Below are 16,629 nucleotides of genomic sequence, written 5' to 3' on the forward strand. Positions count from 1 at the left end.
CTGAAAAGTACTGTTTTATTGCTTTAGGTAGTTTTTAAGAAAACTTCCAAGAGCAGAGAGAATTCGTGTACGCACAGCACGAAGGTACGATGCGCACTGGGGGTCATGGTACTAGTTCAAACGATCACATCTGCACTGGCTCATGCGACGTCTCATGAGAAAATCTCAATGTGACAGTGCATTTGAGACTCACAGGCGAAGGTTTCAAAGGCTATGAAAATGGATTATATTATGGATTGAGCTGCATGTAAGCAGTATGAAACGACTGACACGGTTCAACGCGCATTTGAATTGAAAAACTGCTGGCCACCGAAGAAGCATAGGCCTAGACCGAAGCCGTATGCTTCCGTGGAGTTATTGTTAGAGGGTCTTGTCCCGGGAATCCCGGGACAAAAATCCCGGGATATCCCGGGATCTAAAAAATCCCGAATCCCGGGATATTTAGGAAAATCCCGGGATTTCCCGAAATTGCATGTTGAACAAGAAAATACTGTTGTATTATTTTCTAATAATGGCACAAAACAAGCTGCATGTTATTCTGGTGACTGTTGATGCAAGAATGAATTTTAGTTATTGTATTCAGCTTACTCAATAAGCGTTTTTATTGAGGTTTGAGGCCACTCATGCTTACACTTTTTGTCTGGTATGTTAGTAACGTAAATTTCAATAAACTATAGCAGGTTTCCCTTCCAATTGTTCCATTTGTCAACAAATGCTTTGGTGGTTAAAGTTTCCATCATATTCAAATTTTATCAATGCCATTTCATCTTCTTGTAACCGTTTTAGTTTGCCCGATGTACCTTACACTTTTCCAGGACTAACATGCCTGTGGCTGTCATGCCAATAATTTAAAAGCATGAATATTCCATATGCAGAAGAATGGAAATGAGTTCATGAGAGTACATTTTAAAAGTTTTGGTAAAATTTGAGAGTGATCGGTATCACATATACCTTATGCATCACGTTTGATTTTCGTTTCAAATTTACATTAATAAATGCCCATTGACTAGATGGAATATATATATGAATTCTAAGATAGCATTGTTTTTGTCTATTATAATTCAACTTAACCTTCAAAAACAGGTTGGGTTATTATGAAACTGCTCTATAAAACTAAACATTGCTTCAATACCCGCTTCGGCCACTTTAAAGTCATTTTGGAAGCATTTGATTTTTGTCCCGGGATCCCGGGAAATCCCGGGATTTTTAAAAATAAAATCCCGAATCCCGGGATTTTTTCGAGTCCGGGAAACAAGACCCTCTAGTTATTGTACTAGGCAAACATAACTGCATGAAAGTACTCCTAGTAGTCCTCCTGGCGCATGTGACGAGCCTCACGAGATGCCTCATGAGACTCGCTCACTAAGATATATTTTGTACGTATCTGCATCTCGTGTCTCACGTAATCTGTGAGCTGCGATATGGGATATCGCATGGCACACTAGCTCATTTAGGTATACATGAGAAATACGACACTCTGAACGAGGCATGCCGAGCTGGATAATTATGAAGAAATCTCGTTCTGCGAGTTGCGTACACCTTTTTTTTCAATTTCGTAGAAAACCACTTTAGTGTGTCAGAAGTCTTATCGCGATGCATTCCCCATTATTTTGAAATTTCTGAAACATGTTGAGAAATTATTCATTATGCAACTCGAAACAATTGCGTATCGAAAGAGGGTTGCGAAATAGTCATTACGCAACTGATTTTAGTTTGGGTAATGACTGTAACGATACTGGAATTTTAAGAGCAGGAAAGTAGGCTGTCCCATGATAGTTTTGCGGGATGGAAAACAGCCTTATAACAAAATTACGTGGTTCTAATACTATGCTGCCCATATTTGACACATTCGCATTTATGAAGAATTCGAGTTGATAGCGTGGAACGTTATTAAATCACAAATACTTTCAACTAACTTAATTAATTCTTCATGGTTGTTTTACAGAGTTTGAAAAAATACTTAGTTGTTTTGTCGCATTGCTAAATGTAATCGCATAAGAGTCACATTGAGATTTTACACGCACCTCATAATGTAGTAGCAATGAAATTTATATCAGATTTCACCCAATATGCAATATCAGCTGTACTAGATTTCAGCCTCAAGCTAGATATGCTGTTCCGCTCAAGAAAAGTAAAAATTTCTGCGCAAGAAATGGTCAAGAAATTTTCTACAGTGAGCTTCATTTGAATTGACATTTGTTTTTAACTGCATACTGCGATCAAAGAAAAATTCTTTTCTTGAGCATTTCCTGCAAGAAAATTCCCATGCATCGAGATAGGCGATTACTTTTCTGTCGAAGTGCATACTTCCCATCTAATAATTATTAGAAATATGAGTTTTATCCCATACTGACAAACAATGCAGATTTTTTTTTTGACGTTAACCACGTCTTACGGCAATATACTGGGTGTCAATTGAAAATCTAAAATTTTGCGACCGTCACGAAATTATGTAAGATTTTGAACGCTAATAACTCAGTCATTTATCGATAGATTTTCAATATTTTCCCACCAATCGATCGGAAATGTATACAACAATTTCCTCGAATGGAGAAAACTATTGATTATTGACAATAAACTATTGAAAATTGGGAAAATGTCGACCCCTTTCTTACGCAACCAATCACGTGCAAGCAGTTTTCCACGCTTCTTTTGCGTTCCGCTTCGCACTATAAAAGCAGACCGATTCCTGCTTCTTCGCTCATTCTTCTTTTTGCCGTCCGATTGTGAACATGGTCGGCGAGCAAGTCTCGAGTGCCTTTCGCATTCTCAATTCAGTTTTCAATGGAACGCGAATGGAACAACAACACGCCGCCACGACTGAAGCCGCTTGTTGAAGCGCACATCGTCATCGCCACCGCAAACCTCATCGGGCGAGGAGGATTTGTACCAGTGCGCCGTCAAAATGTGTCAGTGTTACGCAAATTCAACATTTCAATCGGCCCTTTCCAGAGCCAACAAATGTGTTTTAAAGAGTTGATTGTGTAATATTCCTTAATTTGTTCGAGATGGCTGAAGAAAATCGACCAAAGCCGCTTGTTGAAGCGCACATCGTCATCAGCACCGACAATCTCACCGGGCGAGGAGGATTGCAACCATTGCGCCGTCAAAATGTGTCCGTGTTACGCAAATTCAACAATTCAATCGGCACTTTTCAGAGCCAACAAATGTGTTTTAAAGAGTTGATTGTGTAATATTCTTTAATTTGTTCGAGATGGCTGAAGAAAATCGACCAAAGCCGCCAAAATGTGTCCGTGTTACGCAAATTCAACAATTCAATCGGCTCTTTCCGGAGCCAACAAATGTGTTTTAAAGAGTTAATTGTGTAATATTCCCTAATGTGTTTACCACATACTTGCTATAATTTCTTAATTCATCTCATAGCAGCATACAATAATTGATTTGTTACGAATAATTGACAATACGGCAAATTGAGGATGTTTCCGAAGACGCTGCTGCAGTGCCGTCGGGATGCAATAACAGCATAATGCTAATCTTGTAAGGGGTCGTCCATAAATGACGTAGCTTTTTAGGGGGGAGGGGGGTCTTCACGAATTTGTGACGAAGTGTGACGAGGGGGAGGGAGGGGTCCTAGCTAGTGGATGTAGCATTTTGAATTAAGTCCGTAAAAAGAAAGGCGCTGAAAAAAATTGCATACAATTATTTTTTATGAAACTTCTTTTTTTTTACTTATAAACTTGGGTTATAAAATTATGATTAGGCTTCAAAACATTCATATGACAAGATTGAAAAAATATCTATGAAACTTTAGATTTTCTTGATAAATGCAATCAAACAGATATTTTGAAGTTTTAAATAATTATGTGAATATTATATTATATTCATTTCCAAATTAATAAATTTATAAATAAACAAAATAAGTTTAATTAATTGATTAAGAATCAATGCTCTAACTACTTGGAGTACATTTTTTTTGCCATTTGTTAACATGACATAAAGTCAGTCGTTTTAGTTTTATCTATATTTTCTTATGGGGCTTTATATCTTCAAGAAAACAAAATATACTCTTCTTGGCAAATATTACATTTAAAGCAAGATATTTATTCCGTGAATTATGCCTTCAATGTTGCAGGAGATCTCCACCCAATCAACTCATCATTTGTTTTGATATATCAATGCTCTTAATGGAATAGCCTGAATATTAATGAGGATAATAGATTCGAGTGTTAACAAAATTGCCCTATCATTAAATTTTGGTAATAACTCGGTAATTTGAAGGATTTTTATTATTTAACGGTTTCATTATAGGTTGTGTAAGATTATTTCAGTATGGAAACGATAATGAAAATCAACTGAAATATTAATAGAGATTATTGTATTTGTATAATAATCGCTAAAATTTTCTAAACATTCCAAATATTTCAAGTGTAATCTTTTATGTATCTGGCCACTGTTTGCTAGATTGATTTGAAATTAGATAATATTAACGATGAATCATTTCAAAATAATATAATTTCTTGATCATCTTCATTGAAATCTATTTCCTAACAACGAATAATTAAAAAAAAAAACAATCCTCTAGTATAACGAAATTTTTGTTCAATATATTATAAAATATATTGGACCCTAACTCGACAGTAACGAGCTTCATCAATCCAATCAATTTTTTTACACATTTTTTTATAGTAAACTTGCTTTTTATGGTAAGAACAGCAATAGTAATATAATTTAGTCTATAAAAACTGGAAACCCAAACCAAGGAAAATGTGTATGTAAAACTTTTCCAAATTACTTTTGAGCGCTACTGTATATCAAACTGTTAGAATAGATTATCCTTTCATTTCAGTCAGTAATTAATATCAAACTTTGTATTGAACTTCTCAATTCCAATTTTTTTTTCAACCCAGTCACTAAGGAAAACAAATAAAAAAATATAGGGGGGGGGGGGTTGCTCGATATGCTACGTATTTTCCAGGGGGGAGTACCAGCATTTGTGACGAAATGCTACGAGGGGGAAGGGGGGTGTAAAAAATCAGTGAAAAAATGCTACGTCATTTATGGACGGCCCCTAATTCCCTTACCCCGACATCAGTTTCATATAGCCTATTTCCCAGATAAGAAAACGAAGAATTTGAAAGGAGGAGCATTACCTGCTATTCTAAGGGTATAAAGCATCCCTTCTTCGTTGAATTCGGTTTCATTCTGTTTTCGCTTTCGAGCTGGTAAGAGCTCCTGCAAACCTGCTCAGCTCCTCGCTACCAGAGGCAAGCTGTTTGTACGAGATGGCTGTAGAAAATCGACCGAAGCCGCTTGTTGAAGCGCACATCGTCATCCGCACCGCAAATCTCATCGGGCGAGGAGGATTGCAACCAGTGCGCCGTCAAAGTGTGTCCGTGTTACGCAAATTCAACAACTCAATCGGCCCTTTCCGGAGCCAACAAATGTGTTTTAAAGAGTTAATTGTGTAATATTCCCTAATGTGTTTACCACATACTTGCTATAATTTCTTAATTCATCTCATAGCAGCATACAATAATTGATTTGTTACGAATAATTCGTCCCCTTAATGCTACAACTAGATAACTCGAAAATCGACGTTTTGAGATATACGACTTTGAAAATTTGACCGTTTTTCAAGAACATGGTCTTCCGTTCCGGAGTGTTCCTCTAATTTTATTTTATGATACATACGTTAATTAACTCATGCTTTTTCCTATCATGTACAAATTCAGGCATCAGAATTATTTTTAACCGAGAAAAAGATCATAATTTGAAAATTTTGCGAGTTGTCTAGTTGTAGCATGCACAATCATTCAATGATTTCTTCATATTCCGAGATACCTAGTTTAAATCAATGAATATAGATAACTCAAATGCTACATAATTGATATCTTTTAAGATGAATTACATCACTTAAATGGTAATAAGCATTAAATGGAGGATTTCCAGTCACCGGACACCTTCCTGTATAGAACGATGTTCAAAAAATATTTCTACAAGGTGCTGAATTAGACAAACGGGAACTGTTTTAGTGAGCATTGTTTTCGTGAAATAATACATATTTAACCATGCACGAGTTTAAACAAATACAATGGTTCGAAACCGTTGAACATTGATGGTACGTCAAACACTATTAACACAATTTTTGTGAGAAAATTAATTCGGATCACAAAACCATAATCAAAAACAATAAAAAATTGATAGTATGAATGCGTTCGGCAGTCCATTTGAATTGAATGTGGACAAAAGATAGTTTTGGTCTTGCATGCTTTTGTACTCCAGTTCATTTTCAATGATATATTGCAGGCAATCATACGTACTTTCACATTAGTGTCTAAAGCCTGATTTGCTGCTGAACAGGAATCGCTAAAGAAATTTCTCGTCGATTCCTTGCAGAAATTTTCTACAGCGGCTCCCGTTCGAACTGACATCTCTTTTCAACTGCATACTACGATCAGAAAAAAAGCGCTTTCTTGATCGATTCCTTGCAGGAATTTCCCATGCATCAAGATAGGCCAAGAAATTACTTGTCAGCAGCGAATCAGGCTTAAAACTACACTTAGTTTTCTTTGTTTTTGCCGACCATACCTTCAGACATACAATAAAACAGGTATGCCGCTGCACGTTAAGACCTGTGCTAAATGGTATAAGGCTTAGACATATTAAGACGTTTATTAATTGACGTCTAGCAAATCAACTCTTACTCAAATTACCCACATCTATGTCGAAGACGCTCAATTTCAGCTCAAGTAAAAGCATGCAATGAAAACGATTCAATTCTTCAATACATTCAAAGATTGTGTACGGAAATGATGCACATCTTTCGAAATTGCTATTTTCAGTTCAATGACCGAAACTCATATCAATATATTCAAATTTATGTTTGTATGAATAGTCATGGTTTAACTTCTCATAAATATGTAATAAAATAGCATACAATAAACAATTTCGAAGTTTTTCATTAAATTGTTGACCAATTTATGACCATATAGATACTGCAGGAGCTCTACACGAGACTAGTTTTCCATTTTGTTTTCGTAGTAGTTGTTTCTTAAATTTTTATGAGATATCCAGTTGTAGCACCCAAATAAGCATAATTGTATGAGAGCAAATTTCGGAGCTCAAACTAGGTAACTCGAGTTACCTAGTTTTAGCACAAAATACGTTTGTTCTACGTTGAGATGTCTAGTTTTGAAAATATACTATAACATTGTTGTTTCAAATCACACGATTATGAGCTTTGGATATGTTATAGAGCTAGTTAAGACCAATATTTTGGTATACTCAACTCAAAACCTCCAATTTTTGAGTTATCTAGTTGTAGCATTAAGGGGACGAATTGACAATACGGCAATTTGAGGATGTTTCCGAAGACGCTGCTGCAGTGCCGTCGGGATGCAATAACAGCATAATGCTAATCTTGTAATTCCCTTACCCAGACATCAGTTTCATATAGCCTATTTCCCAGATAAGAAAACGAAGAATCTGAAAGGAGGAGCATCACCTGCTATTCTAAGGGTATAAAGCATCCCTTCTTCGTTGAATTCGATTTCATTCTGTTTTCGCTTTCGAGCTGGTAAGAGCTCCTGCAAACCTGCTCAGCTCCTCGCTACCAGAGGCAAGCTGTTTGTTCGAGATGGCTGAAGAAAATCGACCAAAGCCGCCAAAATGTGTCCGTGTTACGCAAATTCAACAATTCAATCGGCTCTTTCCGGAGCCAACAAATGTGTTTTGAAGAGTTAATTGTGTAATATTCTTTAATTTGTTCGAGATGGCTGAAGAAAATCGACTAAAGCCGCCAAAATGTGTCCGTGTTACGCAAATTCAACAATTCAATCGGCACTTTCCGGAGCCAACAAATGTGTTTTAAAGAGTTGATTGTGTAATATTCCCTAATGTGTTTACCACATACTTGCTATAATTTCTCAATTCATCGCATAGCAGCATACAATAATTAATTTATTACGAATAATTGACAATCCGGCAATTTGAGGATGTTTCCGAGGAAGCTGCTGCAGTGCCGTTGTAATGCAATATATAACTACGTCTTACGGCAATATACTGGGTGTCAATTGAAAATCTATAATGTTGCGACCGTTACGATATTATGTTAGAGTTTGAACTAAAGGAAGGCTGAAACTATGACAATCGACTAAAATTCAAATGCAGAAAATCACTTGGCGTAGTTAACGTCATGCGGTCGTGTCTTGTACACAACCCCCCCTGATTTTTGGAAACGCGTCTCTCAACCAGAGGTGCACACATTGTTTTCCTTCGTATTTCGTATGTCATTTCTTTTCTCACTAGCGCCATCTGCAGGACAAGGGATGCGTCGTGTTAGTGAGTTATAACATTGGTGAATACCAACCGGACAAATAGAAAAAATATGGGCTACACTATACTAACATTTTCTAAGGGATTTTGGCATGGCCTACTTCACAGCATGCCAGGACAACTAGTTGAGAACTGATAGGCCTATTCACAAGACGTTTAAAACCAGCTGATCGGGAAGCTCTGTGACAGTTCTTCTATGGAGATGACAGACTCGTGTTAGCACTGGTTCTCCACCGATGTAAACAAATGCATAGAAGGACCTGTCACATGAAAAGGCCTATAGAGAGGAGACAGCTGGCTTGGATTATGAAACCCTCAAAAGTCATCGCAAATCTGTCACTTACTGTCACCGAAAACCGCACAATGCAATACCATTGCAATGGTAGTTCATCATAGAAAAATTATGTGCTGTATCAACTTGATAGCTTCAGCACTTTCAGGAACAAATGCGCTGAAGACATAAAGATGATTCGACGCATAGTTTTTTTTTCCATTAGGTTACGGTTTGCCTGCATTTTTTTTTGTTACCTGTAACTTTTGAATCAATAGTTTTCACACTACTTTTAAAATCGTTGCTAAACACTTGGGTAATTTGTAGTTCATCATAGAAAAATCAAAAGAATCCGTTGAGAAACGGCAAAGATATAGCTATCAGAAGTTCACAATTTTGTGTGGTAAAATGACTTTGGTGCATTTTAAACATGGGTGTATGTCCAATCCTGTAGTCATGAAAATGTGCTGGACGCAACAATTTTATTTTAAAACGTGCTCCGAGAGTTAAAAATGTTTGAAAACCCCTGCATAAGTCAAAACCCTAATAAAAATCCAGATTCCGTTTTTTAATTAATTTATTTCATATCACAATATTTCCCACACTTTAAAAAATATTCCTTTGTAAAACCCTCTTCAATCTTATCAAAATATTTAAAACTAATTTACAACCTCCCAATTACACTCACACAACCTTTCCTTGAACACTGAAACAGCTCACGATCTCATCGTCCTGATCCACCAGCCTCAGCTCCACATCCACCGCAATTGGTGGATAGCTCTGCTCCACCGGCAACCTCAACTCGTACCTCACATCTTCCCCAGCCGACAGCGGGCACTTGGATCCCTCCAACCACTCGCAAGCATCCTGCCTATCCGATGGCAGCTCGAACGGAATCGTCAAACCCAAGGCCGTAGCGTAGACAATCGGTCGCAACTTGGCCACCTCGTCGCTGACACTGAAGTCCACGAAGGCCACGGCGTCTTCGCCGCGCTTCAGCTCACACGGAACCTTCTTGCATCCCTGGACGTCCACGGAACTCGGCAACGAACCGGCCTTGCCTGTTTGGGTGAAGCGATTAGAAGAAGTTCTAGGAACAACTATGACTGGACAACTCACATTCCTTGACCGGAACTACGTCGGCGAACACTAGTGGAAGAACTACCAACAGAACTACTACGTATGAACTCATTGTGATAGGGGATTTGAAGACCAACCGAAACTGATGGATCGTTATCACGCGAGTCGCTTTAAATAGTTCGCTGCCCGTTGACTAATCAGCGTTAATCGAAGTGATAAAACTATGTTGATAACCTGTCCTTCAAAGTCCCTTCTCAGCTCTTCCCAATCAGGCGCGGAAATTCTCCCCTCGAAAACTGCATTCCACTAGTTTACTTTTATGGCTGCAAGCTGATAAGAGGGCAGCTATCTCAAGTACCGTATTCATTGTGTAGAACAGGTGTTCGTCGTCGAGCAGGCTCGTCATCGTTGACACAAATCAAAACTACTTAGCAGATGTTGGATGCATCTTACAGAACTAAATTCGTAACCATTTATTTCAGTCTTAGATAGAGGGGTTCAACAGTCTACGACGACACCACAGAAGTGTCCACGACGAAGCACGACTGCACGTGGTTGTAGTTATCGATCAGGCTGATCTCCAGCTTCAGATCCGGAACCTCCGGGTAGATGTAGCTCACGTAGAAGTTCAGATGGTACTCGACGTCTTCGTTGTAGTCGACGGGGCACCGGGTGTTCACTAGCCAGTTGCAGGCGTTCGACTTGTCCGACGGAAGCGGATACGGAACGTTGATCTCATTACCGACCGTGGACATGACCTTGGTGGTGAGACCGTCGAAGCTGGACACTAGAGACGTGGAAAGAGAACAGATTAAGTGCGATCTACAGCGTAGTCTACGCGGATACTCACGGGCAGTGAACTCCAGCCACATGTTGACGTCCTGGCCGCGGATCAGCTTGCAGGGCATCTGGGTGCATCCCTCGATCCGGACCCAGTTGGGATGTGGAAGTCCACCGGTGCAAGGATGCGTATGAAGAGTTCCGTCTTGGGCGAAGGCCACGGCCGACAGAAGCGCTACCAGAGCTAGAGAGCGACGCATTTTGGGGTGGGTTCAGGCGAGATGGCTTTTCAGAAGCTAAGCGATGACTGACCTTGCCATTGCTGAGCCCTCTGGGGTTATATAGCCTAAAACAGTTGACGAGATTGCGGCTTATCATTGTGGGAACGCAGTTCGTTGGAGGCAGACGATGCTATCTAGGTGACCAGGTGTGCAAAATGTTCAGCTGGATCAAACCAACAAACTGGGTTAGGCTTGCCAGATGTGTGTCATTATCTAGGGGAAAGCTGGGACTCCGTTTTATGACCTGGGTGACGCGAATGGCACAATAACAGAGAGGGCTTCCGTAAGAGGGATTGCATTGTGATTAGGTGATTGTATTGTGTTGATGATTGTGGAGAATTCTCGAAAATAAATTGTTTACAGATAATTCGATAAGATCTGAATCATCCATGACTCAAAATGCTTTCAAATGGTTGCTATTTGGAACGTTAATGCAGTTACAATAACTAATATATTTATGTCACTTCTGTCTCTTCTGTCTCTTCTGTCTCTTCTGTCTCTTCTGTCTCTTCTGTCTCTTCTGTCTCTTCTGTCTCTTCTGTCTCTTCTGTCTCTTCTGTCTCTTCTGTCTCTTCTGTCTCTTCTGTCTCTTCTGTCTCTTCTGTGTCTTCTGTCTCTTCTGTCTCTTCTGTTACTTCTTTCTCTTCTGTCTCTCCTGTCCCTTCTGTCTCTTCTGTCTCTTCTGTTTCTTCTGTCTCTTCTGTCTCTTCTGTCTCTTCTGTCTCTTCTGTCTCTTCTGTCTCTTCTGTCTCTTCTGTCTCTTCTGTCTCTTCTGTCTCTTCTGTCTCTTCTGTCTCTTCTGTCTCTTCTGTCTCTTCTGTCTCTTCTGTCTCTTCTGTCTCTTCTGTCTCTTCTGTCTCTTCTGTCTCTTCTGTCTCTTCTGTCTCTTCTGTCTCTTCTGTCTCTTCTGTCTCTTCTGTCTCTTCTGTCTCTTCTGTCTCTTCTGTCTCTTCTGTCTCTTCTGTCTCTTCTGTCTCTTCTGTCTCTTCTGTTTCTTCTGTCTCTTCTGTCTCTTCTGTTTCTTCTGTCTCTTCTGTTTCTTCTGTCTCTTCTGTTTCTTCTGTCTCTTCTGTCTCTTCTGTCTCTTCTGTCTCTTCTGTCTCTTCTGTCTCTTCTGTCTCTTCTGTCTCTTCTGTCTCTTCTGTCTCTTCTGTCTCTTCTGTCTCTTCTGTCTCTTCTGTCTCTTCTGTCTCTTCTGTCTCTTCTGTCTCTTCTGTCTCATCTGTCTCTTCTGTCTCTTCTGTCTCTTCTGTCCCTTCTGTCTCTTCTGTCTCTTCTGTCTCTTCTGTCTCTTCTGTCTCTTCTGTCTCTTCTGTCTCTTCTGTCTCTTCTTCTCTTCTGTCTCTTCTGTCTCTTCCGTCTCTTCTGTCTCTTCTGTCTCTTCTGTCTCTTCTGTTTCTTCTGTCTCTTCTGTTTATCCGGTCTCTTCTGTTTCTTCTGTTTCTTCTGTCTCTTCTGTCTCTTCTGTCTCTTCTGTCTCTTCTGTCTCTTCTGTCTCTTCTGTCTCTTCTGTCTCTTCTGTCTCTTCTGTCTCTTCTGTCTCTTCTGTCTCTTCTGTCTCTTCTGTCTCTTCTGTCCCTTCTGTCTCTTCTGTCTCTTCTATCTCTTCTGTCTCTTCTGTCTCATCTGTCTCATCTGTCTCTTCTGTCTCTCCTGTCTCTTCTGTCTCTTCTGTCTCTTCTGTCTCTTCTGTCTCTTCTGTCTCTTCTGTCTCTTCTGTCTCTTCTGTCTCTTCTGTCTCTTCTGTCTCTTCTGTCTCTTCTGTTTCTTCTGTCTCTTCTGTTTATCCGGTCTCTTCTGTCTCTTCTGTCTCTTCTGTCTCTTCTGTCTCTTCTGTCTCTTCTGTCTCTTCTGTCTCTTCTGTCTCTTCTGTCTCTTCTGTTTCTTCTGTCTCTTCTGTTTATCCGGTCTCTTCTGTTTCTTCTGTTTCTTCTGTCTCTTCTGTCTCTTCTGTCTCTTCTGTTTCTTCTGTCTCTTCTGTTTATCCGGTCTCTTCTGTCTCTTCTGTCTCTTCTGTCTCTTCTGTCTCTTCTGTCTCTTCTGTCTCTTCTGTCTCTTCTGTCTCTTCTGTCTCTTCTGTCTCTTCTGTCTCTTCTGTCTCTTCTGTCTCTTCTGTCTCTTCTGTCTCTTCTGTCTCTTCTGTCTCTTCTGTTTCTTCTGTCTCTTCTGTTTATCCGGTCTCTTCTGTTTCTTCTGTTTCTTCTGTCTCTTCTGTCTCTTCTGTCTCTTCTGTCTCTTCTGTCTCTTCTGTCTCTTCTGTCTCTTCTGTCTCTTCTGTCTCTTCTGTCTCTTCTGTCTCTTCTGTCTCTTCTGTCTCTTCTGTCTCTTCTGTCTCTTCTGTCTCTTCTGTCTCTTCTGTCTCTTCTGTCTCTTCTGTCTCTTCTGTCTCTTCTGTCTCTCTGTCTCTTCTGTCTCTTCTGTCTCTTCCTGTCCCTTCTGTCTCTTCTGTCTCTTCTGTCTCTTCTGTCTCTTCTGTCTCTTCTGTCTCTTCTGTCTCTTCTGTCTCTTCTGTCTCTTCTGTCTCTTCTGTCTCTTCTGTCTCTTCTGTCTCTTCTGTCTCTTCTGTCTCTTCTGTCTCTTCTGTCTCTTCTGTCTCTTCTGTCTCTTCTGTCTCTTCTGTCCTCTTCTTCTGTCTCTTCTGTCTCTTCTGTCTCTTCTGTCTCTCTTCCTGTCTCTTCTGTCTCTTCTGTCTCTTCTGTCTCTTTCTGTCTCTTCTGTCTCTTCTGTTTTTTCTTCTTCTGTCTCTTCTGTCTCTTCTGTCTCTTCTGTCTCTTCCTGTCTCTTCTGTCTCTTCTGTCTCTTCTGTCTCTTCCTGTCTCTTCTGTCTCTTTCCTGTCTCTTCTGTCTCTTCTGTCTCTTCTGTCTCTTCTGTCTCTTCTGTCTCTTCTGTCTCTTCTGTCTCTTTCTGTCTCTTCTGTCCTCTTCTGTCTCTTCTGTCTCTTCTGTCTCTTCTGTCTCTTCTGTCTCTTCTGTCTCTTCTGTCTCTTCTGTCTCTTCTGTCTCTTCTGTCTCTTCTGTCTCTTCTCTGTCTCTTCTGTCTCTTCTGTCTCCTGTCTCTTCTGTCTCTTCTGTCTCTTCTGTCTCTTTCTGTCTCTTCTGTCTCTTCTGGCTCTTCTGTCTCTTCTGTCTCTTCTGTCTTCTTTCTGTCTCTTCTGTCTCTTCTGTCTCTTGTCCTCTTCTGTCTCTTCTGTCTCTTCTGTCCCTTCTGTCTCTTCTGTCTCTTCTGTCCTCTTCTGTCTCTTCTGTCTCTTCTGTTCTCTTCTGTCTCTTCTGTTCTTCTGTCTCTTCTGTCTCTTCTGTCTCTCCTGTCTCCTCTGTCTCTTCTGTCTCTTCGTCCTCTTCGTCTCTTCTGTCTTCTTCTGTTTCTCTTCTGTCTCCTTCTCTCTTCTGTCTTTCTGTTTTCTTCTATCTCTCTTCTCTTCCTGTCTCTTCTGTTCTTCTGTCTCTCTGTCTCTTCTGTCTCTTCTGTCTCTTCTGTCTTCTGTCCTCTCCTGTCCCTCTGTCTCTTCTGTCTCTTCTGTCCCTTCTGTCTCTTCTGTCTCTTCTGTCTCTTCTGTCTCTTCTGACCTCTGGCTTATGTTTTTTTATTTTATTTTATCTCATGTTTTATCTCTGTTGTATTCTGGCTTCTGGCTTCAGGCCTCTGGCTTCTGACTTCTGTCTTCTGGCTCCTGTCTTCTCTCTTTTATATTCTGATTTCTGTCTTATGGCTTCTGGCCTCTGACTTCTGGATTTTGGCTCCAGTCTTCTCACTTTTGTATTTTGACTTCTGTCTTCTGACTTCTGGCTTCTGACTTCTAGTTTCTGGTTCCTGTCTTCCCTCTTTATTTTCTGACTTGTGACTTCTGTTTTCTGGCTTCTGGCTTCTGATTTCTGGCTTCTGGTTTCTGGTTTATGTCTTCTCTCTTTTTTGTTTCATCTTCTGACTTCCATCTTTTTTATTTTATCTTCTGCCTTCTGTCTTCTCTCTTTTGTATTCTAACTTCTGGCTTCTGGCCTCTAGCTTCTGGCTCCTGTCTTCTCTCTTTTGTATTCTGACTCCTGGCTTCTGACTTGTGTCTTCTGGCTTCTGGCCTCTGGCTTCTGGCTTCTGACTTCTGACTTCTGGCTCCAGTCGTCTCTCTTCTGTATTCTGACTTCTGTTTTCTGGCTTCTGGCTTTTGACTCCTGTCTGACTTCTGGCTTCTGGCTTCTGACCTCTTGCTTCTGGCTCCAGTTTTCTCTCTTTTGTATTCTGACTTCTGTCTTCTGACTTCTGGCCTCTGGCTTCTGACTTCTGGCTTCTGGTGCCTGTCTTTTCTCTTAGAACTCTGACTTCTGACCTCTGGCTTCCGGCTTCTGACTTCTGGTTTCTGGCTACTGTCTTCTCTCTTTGTATTCTGACTTCTGGCTTCTGGCTCCAGCCTTCACTCTTCTGTATTCTGACTTATGTTTTCTGGTTTCTGATTTCTGGCTTCTGGCTTCTGACTTCTGTCTTCTGGTTCCTGTCTTCTCTCTTTTGTATTCTGATTTCTGGCTTCTGACTTCTGGTTTCTAGTTTATGTCTTCTCTCTTTTATGTTTTATCTTCTGTCTTCTATCTTTTTTATTTTATCTTCTGCCTTCTGTCTTCTCTCTTTTGTATTCTAACTTCTGTTTTCTGGCTCCAGTTTTCTCTCTTCTGTATTCTGACTTCTGTTTTCTGGCTTCTGGCTTCTGACTCCTGTCTGACTTCTGTCTTCTGGGTTCTGGCCTCTGGCTTCTGGCTTTTGAATTCTGGTTGCTGGCTACTGTCTTCTCTCTTTGTATTCTGACTTCTGGCTTCTGGCTTCTGACCTCTTGCTTCTGGCTCCAGTCTTCTCTCTTTTGTATTCTGACTTCTGTCTTCTGACTTCTGGCCTCTGACTTCTGGCTTCTGGTGCCTGTTTTTTCTCTTAGAATTCTGACTTCTGGCCTCTGGCTTCTGGCTTCTGACTTCTGGTTTCTGGCTACTGTTTTCTCTCTTCTGTATTCTGACTTCTGTTTTCTGGCTTCTGGCTTCTGGTTTCTGTCTTCTCTTTTTTTTTTGTTTTATCTTCTGTGTTATATCTTTTTTGTTTTATCTTCTGCCTTCTGTCTTCTCTCTTTTGTATTCTGACTTCTGTCTTCTGACTTCTGGCCTCTGACTTCTGGTGCCTGTTTTTTCTCTTAGAATTCTGACTTCTGGCCTCTGGCTTCTGTCTTCTGACTTCTGGCTTCTGGCTCCAGTCTTCTCTCTTTTGTTTTCTGACTTCTGTCTTCTGGCCTCTGGCTTCTGGCTTCTGACTTCTGGCTTCTGGCACCTGTCTTCTCTCTTAGTATTCTGATTTCTGACTTCTGTTTTCTGGCTTCTGGCTTCTGACTTCTGGCTTCTGGTTGCTGATTTCTGTCTTCTAAATTTTTTGTTTTATCTTCTATCTTCTGTCTTCTTTTTTGTATTCTAACTTCTGTCTTCTGGCCTCTGGCCTCTGTCTTCTGGCTTTTGGCTCCAATCTTCTCTCTTTTGTATTCTGACTTCTATCTTCTGGCTTCTGGATTCTGATTTCTCTCCTTTTTGTTTTATCTGTTGTCTTCCCTCTTGTTCTTTTATATTCTGACTTCTGTCTTCTGGCCTCTGACTTCTTGTTTCTGGCTTCTTGTTTATATTTTTTTCTATCTTCTGTCCTCTATCTTTTTTATTTCATCTTCTGGTTTTTGTCTTCTCTCTTTTATATTCTGAATTCTTCTGTCTTCTGACTTCTGGCCTCTGGCTCCAGACATCTGGCTTCTGGCTCCTGCCTTCTCTATTTTGTATTCTATTTTCTGTCTTCTCTCTTTTTTTTTGTTTTCTCTTCTGTATTCTATATATTTTTTGTGTTATCTTCTGTCGTCTGTCTTCTCTCTTTTGTATTCTGAGTTCTGTCTTCTGGCTTGTGGCCTCTATCTG

General features: G+C 40.2%; 2 protein-coding genes across 2 annotated transcripts; both read right to left on the reverse strand.

Annotated features, from left to right (window-relative positions):
• Positions 1 to 9,125: 9,125 nt before the first annotated feature.
• Positions 9,126 to 9,795, reverse strand: LOC5579505 (protein NPC2 homolog). The gene is made up of 2 exons (XM_001647755.2): positions 9,686 to 9,795; positions 9,126 to 9,627 (listed from the first exon to the last, which is right to left on the reverse strand). The coding sequence occupies exons 1-2, from the start codon at positions 9,756 to 9,758 to the stop codon at positions 9,251 to 9,253; spliced, it is 450 nt and encodes a 149-aa protein (XP_001647805.2). The 5' UTR covers positions 9,759 to 9,795; the 3' UTR covers positions 9,126 to 9,250.
• A 287-nt stretch (positions 9,796 to 10,082) lies between these two features.
• Positions 10,083 to 10,753, reverse strand: LOC5579510. The gene is made up of 2 exons (XM_001647754.2): positions 10,497 to 10,753; positions 10,083 to 10,433 (listed from the first exon to the last, which is right to left on the reverse strand). Exons 1-2 carry the CDS (start codon positions 10,684 to 10,686, stop codon positions 10,153 to 10,155), a joined length of 471 nt encoding a protein of 156 aa, XP_001647804.2. The 5' UTR covers positions 10,687 to 10,753; the 3' UTR covers positions 10,083 to 10,152.
• Between the last annotated feature and the right edge of the window lie 5,876 nt (positions 10,754 to 16,629).

Source organism: Aedes aegypti, chromosome 1 (genome assembly GCF_002204515.2).
Source record: "Aedes aegypti strain LVP_AGWG chromosome 1, AaegL5.0 Primary Assembly, whole genome shotgun sequence".
Lineage (NCBI taxonomy): Eukaryota > Metazoa > Arthropoda > Insecta > Diptera > Culicidae > Aedes > Aedes aegypti.